General features: G+C 37.2%; 1 protein-coding gene across 8 annotated transcripts in view; it reads left to right on the plus strand.

The window, feature by feature from the left end:
• The window catches only part of Atp2c1 (ATPase secretory pathway Ca2+ transporting 1), a 115,891-nt gene extending 109,205 nt beyond the window's left edge, over positions 1-6,686 (plus strand). For all 8 annotated transcript variants that reach the window (XM_060385378.1, XM_021639868.2, XM_021639867.2 and 5 more), the window contains 4 exons: positions 148-295; positions 741-836; positions 3,455-3,596; positions 4,985-6,686. In XM_060385378.1, coding sequence (XP_060241361.1) covers positions 148-295; positions 741-836; positions 3,455-3,596; positions 4,985-5,115 — 517 coding nt within the window. In that variant the 3' untranslated portion in view covers positions 5,116-6,686. The remainder of the gene's footprint in view (positions 1-147; positions 296-740; positions 837-3,454; positions 3,597-4,984) is intronic.
• Positions 6,687-10,557: the final 3,871 nt, after the last annotated feature.

Below are 10,557 nucleotides of genomic sequence, written 5' to 3' on the forward strand. Positions count from 1 at the left end.
AATAATCACAGCCAATTTTCTTTATGATTCAACATTTTGTTTTTGAAAGCAAGTATTTAATTTCCCAGATAATTAAAGCTAGTTAGGTTGTAAAAGTAAGTGTAAACAACATTTCCAAGTACCATGTTTGTTCTCTTTGCCTTTCAGCCTTGGAGTAGAGCCAGTGGATAAAGATGTCATTCGAAAACCTCCTCGAAACTGGAAAGACAGCATTTTGACAAAAAATTTGATACTTAAAATACTTGTTTCATCAATAATCATTGTTTGTGGGACTTTGTTTGTCTTCTGGCGAGAGGTATATTCCCTGGATAAACTGCTGTGTTAACATGCATCTGTTTGTGGGATTCTTAGTTATTTCAGGGTGTTGTACAGATTTGGCAAGTGAAGAGTCCTGTGAATGAAAAATATGGATTAAGAGAATATAACCTAAAGCCATTAAGTAAAAAGTAAAGTATGTGCATGGAAATTTGGGGAGGACAAGAAAATCTTAAGTACTTGCATAGCTGTATTAAAATAGGGCCAGTGTTTTAATTCCTGATACATAGTTCATGAGGTTTTTTTAAAACTTTTATTTATAGCATATTTATTCACTAAGTGATTTGTAGGAAATTCAGATAGGTTTCATGTTTAGAATGAGTGCATTTGATTTTAAAAGCATGCAGTATTTACCCATTTTATTCAGCTACAAACAAACAAACAAACAAACAAAAAAGAGGTCATTTTGTCTTTCTTCTTGGCAGCTTCGAGACAATGTGATAACACCACGGGATACAACAATGACTTTCACTTGCTTTGTGTTTTTTGACATGTTCAATGCACTAAGTTCCAGGTCTCAGGTATGTTTAAAATTTTTCACTTAGTTTGTCTGTTTGAAAACAGCCTTAATAGAAAGCAGACAGAGATCATGGATATTTTAGCTTTGGTTTTTTAGCCACAGATTAGTGTCATTCATCTCTCTATAATGATGTGTGACGGCCATCAATGAAGGTGTACGTTTGATCTCAGTTGGTGTCCAAGCTTCAGTTTATTAGATAGCTATAGGATATGTTTAGACTAACATCTGAACGTAGGACAGACACCACAGAGCTGTAAAGATTCTAGTCTCATTTTAGAGAGCCTTGTTAGAAGGACAGTTTGTACCTTGTCACATCTGTCATTGTGTTAAAGTTTGAGATTCTTATTCTTCCCATGTTGTATGTTAAGTGATGTTTGCATTTTCTTGAGAGAAAATAATGTTGCCGGCACCAGAACCTGGGGTACACTCTGAGAGCAGTGTCCTTGAAAACTAGTCTACTTTGTATGGCCATTCACTGCTGTTTTACACTGTTGTTTCTCTTTGGCTCCTAAGAAGTCTTTTACCCTTTAAAGGCTTTTATGAGTCCTTAACTGTATTTATTAGCATTTCTCACACTAGAGCTTTCCAAGCACAGTGAGTAATCACTAGTTTAGACTACTTATTAGAAACTAGTACTTGTGTTTGTTTTATGAAAGGCAGTTTTACTTTTTACATACACACATAATTGTGTTTGTTGGGTAAGGGCTTGGGTTTGCCTATCTTAGTGAACATATAGAAAAGAATTCATACAATATGAGTAAAATTTATTAATACTTTAGGGTACTGTCTTAGTGTTGTTGCTGTGAAAAGAGACACGATAACCAAGGCGACTGTTAGAAAACATTCAGTTGGGGGCCCGCTTACAGATTCAGTGTTAGTCCATTATCATGACTGAGAATATGTGTGGAAGGTAAGCATGGAGAAGCAGCTGAGGCTACTTATTAATCCATAAGCGGGGGTGGAGGGGAAGGGAGAAGAGGGAGTGGAGAGAGAGTCCAACCTCCAGTAACACACTCCTTCTAACAAGGGCACACCTCCTAATCTTTCTCAAATAGTGCTACTCCCTGTCTACTAAGCCTTCAAGTAGTTGAGCCTATAGGACCATTCTTTTTTTTTTTAATAAATTATTTATTATTTACATGCACATTGGTGTTTTGTTTGCATGCACCTCTGTGTGAGGGTGTCAGATCCCCTAGGACTGGAGTCACAAATAGTTGTGAGCTGCCATGTGGGTTCTAGGAATTGAACCTGGGTCCTCTGGAAGAGTAGCAAGTGCTCTTACCCACTGAGCCATCATCTCTCCAGCCTCCAGGACCATTCTTACTTAAACCACCCACAGGCACTAAAGGAAGTTTTCTTTTTATGGGCTCATTTTTATACATGACTCTTCTTAAGCAAGAGCCCTTTTTTTCTTTCCTTTTGCTTTTGTTATTTGAGATGGTATCACTGTATAGCTTAAGCCCACTTTGAATTTGAGATCCTCCTGTACAGTTCCTTGAGAACTGAGATTGCAAGTGTGCAACACTGAACAAACTTTTCCTTCATTTTGTGTGGCTGTATGAGAGGGTATGTGTGACTACTTATGCCCTCCTGGACGCCCAGAGATTGATAGTTTGTCTTCCTGTATCGAGTTCCAGCTTAGTTTGTGAGTTGTTTATTGAACCTACAGCTAGAGCTCACTGATTAGTGAGACTGGCTGGCCAGTTGAGTCCCTGAGATCTTCTTGTTTCCACCCGCCAGGGCTGGCTGTGATAACAGGAAGCACTGTCACTCCTGCTTTTCACTTTGTTGTGGGGGATTAAACTTTCCAGCCTGCAATTATTTTTCTTTAATTTTAATTAAAATATAATTACACCATTTCCCTACTCTCTATTCCTCCAGACTCTCCCATGTCCCCTTCCTCCAGTCCTTCATATCTCGACTCCCTTTTGACTTAATGGCCTCTTTTTATTAGTTAGTAGTTGTGTACACATATATAAACATATAAATATGACCTGCTAAATTAATTGTTTGAAAATCTCATATGACATATAATATGTTTTGCTCATATCTGCCTCTCCTCTCCCCTCAAATTTTCCCTTATTGCCTCCTTCCCCACTTCACTTGCTCTTTTGTTTTTAGACTCAGTGAGTCTGCTTAATGTTGCCCATATACGCATGGCTGCAGGACCATCTTACCTGAGCACGGCCAACTTCTCAGGGGCCATACCTATGAAGAGACTTACGCTCTCTCCCTCAGCAGCCATCAGTTGCCAGCAGCGTCCCAGCTAGGGTTGGGACTTCATGATCTTTTCTGTCCGGCCCAGGTTTAGCTGCATCTTATAGTTTTATGCATGCAGTCACAGCTGCTTGTGTGTGCTTACGTGCAATCCCTGACATGTGTAGCAGCCTTGTCACACCAACAGATGCTGTTCTGCTACAGATATCCTGTACTTTTGGCTCTTACAATCTTTGCATCCACCCCACACTTTTTCTTGATAAATGAGAGTGCTACAAAAATAATAAATGTAGGACATTTTGTCCTAAATTGATAGAATTATTCAAAATTGGACCAAGTATAATCATGGTGTTCTTTCTATGAGCAGGGTGGAATAATTAGAACTCTCTGTTTCACCAACAGACCAAGTCTGTGTTTGAGATTGGACTCTGCAGTAATAAGATGTTTTGCTATGCAGTTCTTGGATCCATCATGGGACAGTTACTTGTTATTTACTTTCCTCCACTTCAGAAGGTTTTTCAGACCGAAAGCCTAAGTATACTGGGTAAAGAAAATACTGTCTATGTGCCATTGATAGTTGTTGTATTTTTTAATGTGTTTGTTGTAATGAAAAGCTGTTTTAAAATAGGAAATAAAAAATAACTGTCAGGACTCATAACAAAAGGGCTTTAAAATTTTCATTTTAGGATATTCTAGGAAAACTGGTTTTCATTTATTTGACCCTCCCCCCCATTCTGTATGTTATCAGTTGTTATAAAGTCATATTTTATGATTTTGAAATACAGAAACTCAGAAAACCTTTTATAGATTAATTGTAGTTCATAATATATATATGTATAAGTATACATATATATATGTATGTTAATTGGTATATTTATGAAGTGAGTTTTATAGTCTCCGATATGTTTTTGGTATAAGTTGCAGTTTACTTTGAAATCTGAGCTAGTTTAATTTTAATATTTTAATGCTATGTTCACATTGCTTCCGCTTTTTAAAAATTAAAATTAAAAAATAGCTCCAGTTTTTTAAGCAGTAAATAAGAGTACAGGCTGGAGAGATGGCTCAGAGGTTAAGAGCTGTTCTTCCAAAGGTCCTGAGTTCACTCCCTAGCAACCACATGGTGGCTCACAACCATCTATAATTAATGAGCTCTGGTGTCCTTTTCTGGTGTGCAGGCACACATGTAGGCAGAATACTGTAAACTTAATAAATAAATAAATCTTTAAAAAAGATAAATAAAAGTAGAGATAGTGTGAATACTATTAAAAGACAGTCTTGTAGGCTTGGAAATGTAACATGCAAAATTTAACAATCACTAGAAAGGCACTTTGAGCCAGATGTCCTGTTAATACTTCTTTGTGGTTTTTCGAGACAGGGTTTCTCTGTGTAGCTTTGGCTGTCTGGGACTTGCTTTGTAGACCAGGCTGGCCTTGAACTCACAGAGATCTGTCTGCCTCTTGAATAGTGCTTTGCACTTGAGATCCATCAAATAGGAAACCAACCTTGGTGTTATTATTAAAAGTTAGTCACGTGATCTTAGGATTCAGGGAATATCATCAGAGAATTTGGGTTCTAGTCTGACTTCTCTCTCAGCTGTGTGACTTTGGGCAAGTTATTTGCAATTTCCCTTTCATACAGATTTTTTAAAGTGTTATTAGTGTGTGTTTATATGTGTGTACAGACACTTGTGCCACAGCACATGTACAGAGGTCTGGACAGCTTTCAGAGTTGCTTTTAACCTTCCACTGTGAGTTCTGGGATTGAACTTGCCCAGCAAGACTTTTTATATATAAGCCACCTTGTTCTCCCTCAATTTCAACATTTTAAATTTATGCTTATGATCTCTACCTCATGAAATACTTCTGACACAGTGTAATCTACTGCTATGCATTTCAAAGAATTGTAAAACTCGGTTTATTTTTTTTTTTGCAGATCTGCTGTTTCTTTTGGGTCTTACCTCGTCAGTGTGCATTGTGTCTGAAATTATAAAGAAGGTTGAAAGAAGCAGGGAAAAGATCCAGAAGAATGCTAGTTCGACATCATCGTCTTTTCTTGAAGTATGATGCATATTGCATTTTTTTTTTTTAATTTGCAAACTAGGAATTGCAGTCTGAGAATCATTTAGAAGGGCAAGTTCAAGAAGATAATGAAGATTTAAGGACTTTTTAACTTTCCATTGACTAAAAATGAATATTAATGTTAAAGACTTGATTTGAACCTTTAACCTGTTGGTAGTCCCAAGTGAAATTATGCAACTTTGATAACACCTTCCTTGATTTGAATTGGCTTTTTCAATTGAGTGGAACTTTATAAACATATGGGCAAGTACTGAACTAAAAAATACAAAAGGCAAAACCTGAACCACCTTCTGCACTTAAAGAGCTCTAATGTACAAATACACTATCTGTCTTAGATGGATATAAATATTTTTTTTATTTTTAAATATTGTACTATTTATGGTGGTGGGGCTTTCTTACTAATACACAAATAAATTTAATCATTTCAAAGGCATTCTATTTGGTTTATAAATTGCCAGGAGTGCCATATTTCAGTTACTGTTTCCTTTTTCCTGCAACCTAAGCAGACTGACACCTTGTGCTACCATTTTTGTATTTCAAGGTTTTTTTTTTTTTGCACAGGATGCAACCACTGTCTGATCACTGTTCTTTTCTTTCTTTTTGTGACTGAAAAGCATATACTGCAATTGAAGTAAATGTTTGCTCTTCTTAATAAGTTTAAATGGTTGGTTTTTTTTGTAGTTGTTCTGTTTTTCATAGAGGTATGAGTCTTTGGTCTAACAGAATTGTTTCATGGCTGTCATTGGTATTACAGTTAAAGTAATTGTACTTAATGCACAGTCGTAGAGTCAAAAAAAGTTAAGGCTCGGTTGGAATTTATAACAGATTATATTAATATGTCCTTGTGTTTATCTTAGTTTAATACAAAAATACTTTGTCAGTATCATCTTGTCATTCCTTGCTTATAAATCAAACACTTCAGCTGAATAATTGTCCTTTAGTACTGTTTCATATATGTATTTTTAAGCCTATTTCTTAGCGAGTAGACTATTAAACTTAGAAAATAAAAAAGTCCCAAACTCAGAGATAGCATATGAACCAGGGTGTATATTGAAAGATCCTGTGCTGGCCGTGGTCCTCTGAATCTTCTAGGCAGCTGCTTTGGCCTGGAGTGTAGCACAACCCTGCGTCTGTCCCTTCTACCATTCATTTGTGCTCTGCCTTCTATTTCATTGGGCATGCTTGGGAAATAGATGATTTGCTTTGTGTAATACCATCAGTTTTTTATAAAAGCTTGACAAAGTAAAGGTAAGTGTTGAGTTTTGTATTTCATAAGCTGTCGGATAAACTGTTCCTAACCTTGTTGAATATTAATGGTGAATGTTAACACTGATGTGCTGTCATTGATAGGAGAATTCTGTTGTTTGAGTCTTTACTACTGAAGCATGAGCATAAGGAGCCAGAATGTCTGCACTGTCAAGTGTACATTGTTCTGTCTGATTAGGTGGAACATGAAATCATTGTCTGATCAACTCTTAAAGGTTTGATGTCTCATAGCTAAATTTTATAATGGTTTTTACATTCTGTTACAGACTTGAAAATACATATTAAGTGCATATTCAGTCTTCTTTGTTTTACATTATAGGTTGAGAATATGACTCATGAAATGAATGTGCCTATCTTTTCTCTTGGTTTTTGAACTATAAAATAAAATGATTTTTTTCATAAGTTCACTAATGACTTTCCAGTTAGTGTTGTTAATATTAAAATTATATCTGTAGATGCTGAAGGATACAGAAAGTTTTGTAGTTTTGAAAACAATGTGCAGTACAGATCCAGATTTCAACTTTATAAATTGTATTAGTCCAAATAAGCATGGATCATTTAGTTGTGCTTACATCCAACTTTAATTTTCACTCAGTCCTAGGACTTGTCCCTGGCTGTTCCTTTGATTTTTTTTTTTTTTCTCCCTCCCAGTAGGACTTCTTCTTTAAGTTATTTAGTTGCATAGTAGCTAAACATCAAAGAAGGGATGACCTTGAAATAATTCACCAGTTAGGTAGATAACTCTCAAATGCTAAAAGCTAAAGGCACAGGTATGCTGTGCTGGGCACTGGGAGATCCCGAGGGAAGTAACAGCGAAGTTATACAACCTGAGGAGCCCCACCCTCTAGGATATGGGATTTTTTTCAGCTGCATTGAGGACCTGCATGAGGACAAGACATGTTGTTTTTTACATTTTACAGTCACTCACCATACATCTGATACAATGGTAATCTTTCTGAAATTGCTTTAATTTGGGATCTTTCTGATGTATATCTTAAGTAAGTTGAGTTTTTTCCACACTTAAAATAGTTTCTCACAGAAATGAATTGGTAGCAACAGTAACCATTTCTTTTATGAATTAATTAGCATCATACTGCTTTCAGCCTTTGTTGCCTGGCAATTTTTGTGCAGTGTGTTTGGCTTGAATGACTCATCGAAGAAGTGAGATGAATTGATTATATTTTCATTTAATTTAGTACCTAGCGTACTAGGAACACAATGACATTCTTGCCCTTCAATACTTCTTGGACAGGAAAAGCAGATGAGAAAACTTAAAGCTATTTTTTATCAGTGTCAATAGTGATCTTTGTACATTTATTTAAAAAGTATATATACATCAAAATAAATACAGCACACAGTTCACTTTGGCATTTGAAAATGTTTGAAGTGGTTTTTCAGACTAAGCTCTGTAATCTAAATTGTAAGTGGTGTGTATGCATCAACATATGAGGATATAAAATATTAATCCCACAGGTCTCTGGCTGAACAAGCTTTTGTGATGAGCTTAGCTGGCATTTGATATGACTGTTGAGTTCAATTAGACTTTGGTTTGATGGTTTGACTTTTGCTTGTAGTTGTCAAGAGTTGGCTATTGCTGATAATGGATAATGTGCTCATGTAGCAGACATAATTTTCTGTAAATATTGTGGCAGTGTTGTTTATAAATACTATCTTACTTTAGGAGCTTCAGGTTACTCTGGAGGTCAGTGTGAAATATACTGTCTAAAATATTACAATTTTGTGGGAGACAGTTGCCAAAAAACAAACAAACAAACAAACAAGAAAGAAATAAACAAACAAAAAAAACTTCCTAGGAATAGTGGCATATTACCAATTCCTTTGACGGGGAAGTTCTAGCCAAAAGGCAGTGGACCTTTGCAGCTGAACAGTAGAGTATCCGCAGAAGGCTTGGTGGGGAGTAGAAGGAACACGAAACCAACAGAGTTTCTGTTGTTTGGGTGGCAAGGGTAGTGTGAGGAGCTGAATAGTTAGGCTGGAGGCGGTGAAGGCAGAGCTGCTGAACTGTGGCATACTGGAAGAGATGCTTTCGAACTGTTGAGACAGTGTCCTAAGCTGAGCAGGCCTCAGTGGGACACAGGCTTTTTGACATGAGAAGCTCATGGTATCTTTGAGGTTGACAAAAACAAATTAATAAAATGGGTAGAGTGGTTAAAGGAGCTTGCCACTAATCCGGAAGGGTCTGAGTTCAAGCCCCAGAGCCCACATGATGGAGAGAACTGACTTCCACAGGATGTTTTCTTAGCTCCTTGCATGCACCACACCACCTGTGCTCATATACATGAGCATGTACAAGTAATAAATAAATGTAAGAGAGCTCATCTTGACAGAACACGATTCTTTAAAACGTTTGACGGAGTTAACAATCAGCAAACGGAGATACATTACAAAGGCAGTGGTAGGAACCTGGTAGTCTCCTTTGCTACAGAGCATACAAATGGAGTCTTTTATTAAAATGGAAATGTTGGTCTGAACCATTGGAGGAACCTCTAGTATTTGTAGTTAGATTCTCTTAGTAGGTGAGGGAGAGAGAATGAATGTGTCTATGAATCTGAGAGCACTATAGTTTAAAGTGTGCTGTGTGATGGGCAAATGGTACAAAACTAGACAACAGCGTGCTTGATGAAGAGTTGGAGAAGTAGAGAGCTCTGCTTCCTGTTCTAGCCGAGGCCCCATTTGCCTCCTTTCATACAGGACTAGAGCACTATGTCCAGTTTTGGGGGCAGTATTCATTAACCTTAGTTTTGAGAATCACAGATCTCACCTGTATTTGAAGCAGAGACCAGCTTAAGATGGCTTCAGATGCCTTGAAAGGGGAAGGGGTGTATGTGTGTGATGGTTCTGTTGCTGCACCGTACAGGTTGTTAAGGGAAAACACTGCTATAAATTTGAGGGGGAAATGTAAGGTTTCATCTTTAGAAAAATGTTAGAAATTCAAGTCACTGTTTATAAATCTAGGCAGAAGTTAGGCAAAAGAACTTTTATTCAAGATTGAATCATAGGATCAAGTGTGAGGAGAAAACTGAAAACAATGTGAATCTTAGCTTTCCTTCTTCCGTGGTGTTTGTTTGCATGACTCTGAGCCTGTCAGTGTTCTTGTGTACAATACATGAGTGTACTCAGAGTGGTAGTTGTAGTAGGACTGTCCTTGGTCATCTTTTCTTGTTTGTTACCCTTTTGTCCATTCTAGCCACACTGACAAAATCCTCTGTAGCTTACATTTCTGTGGTGGCTCTGTAGCTGTTAGGCCCATCAAAATTAAAATATTCTTCCTTTTTTTTTTTTTTTTTTTGGTGGGGGGGTGCTTTTTGAGACAGGGTTTCTCTGTGTAGCCCTGGCTGTCCTGGAACTTACCCTGTAGACCAGGCTGGTCTCAAACTCAGGGATCCACTTGCCTCTGGCTCTTCCTGAGTGTTGGGATGAAAGCATGTACCACCACACTCAGTTTATTTTAGAAGTATTAGTTGCATTTCTTCCTCTTGATAATGCTTTCTACAGAAAGCACATATTCCAATGTCTCTGAGCAGAAATTGGACAAATGGTTAGATTTGATTAAAAGATTTGTTTTGAGGTGGTTTATTTATGTCTTTAAATCTGACAAAATGTGCTTTCTTACAGCTTTTAAAATACTTTAGAAATACATATATAAAGTTTTCCTGTTGTAAGCATACTGAAGTGAATCTTAGCTGAGAAGTGGCATTTTGGTGCCATCTTATGGTCAGTTAGCTCCTGTTTGTCAGGTCTGCATCTTACAGCCATAATATGAATGAGGCTGGTGTACAAGGCTTACAAAACATTATCCATGAAGCAGTATAGAACAAGTTTGTATTACATAACGTAGCTGATTGTGTAAAGAATTATGTAGGGAAGACATGAGAAACTGCAGCTCATGCTTAGATGAACCTGAGGAAGTTATATAGTAGTGTGTTTTGATGCAGCTCTCCTCATAGCCATCCGTCCAGTTGTGTAGTAGGATTCCATTATATTTCACAATTATCTTTTCAGGTGGCACTGGTCTGGAAAGCCCAAAAATTAGCTGTAACTATGAATGTTAAATTATTTCTTTTAATCCCCTGTATGGCATCACTCATGCGGAGCTGTTACTGAGAAGCTGACAAGTGAAGGTGTTCCGGCTGGAGCTGC

Source organism: Meriones unguiculatus, chromosome 6 (assembly GCF_030254825.1).
Source record: "Meriones unguiculatus strain TT.TT164.6M chromosome 6, Bangor_MerUng_6.1, whole genome shotgun sequence".
In the NCBI taxonomy this organism is placed as follows: Eukaryota; Metazoa; Chordata; class Mammalia; order Rodentia; family Muridae; genus Meriones; species Meriones unguiculatus.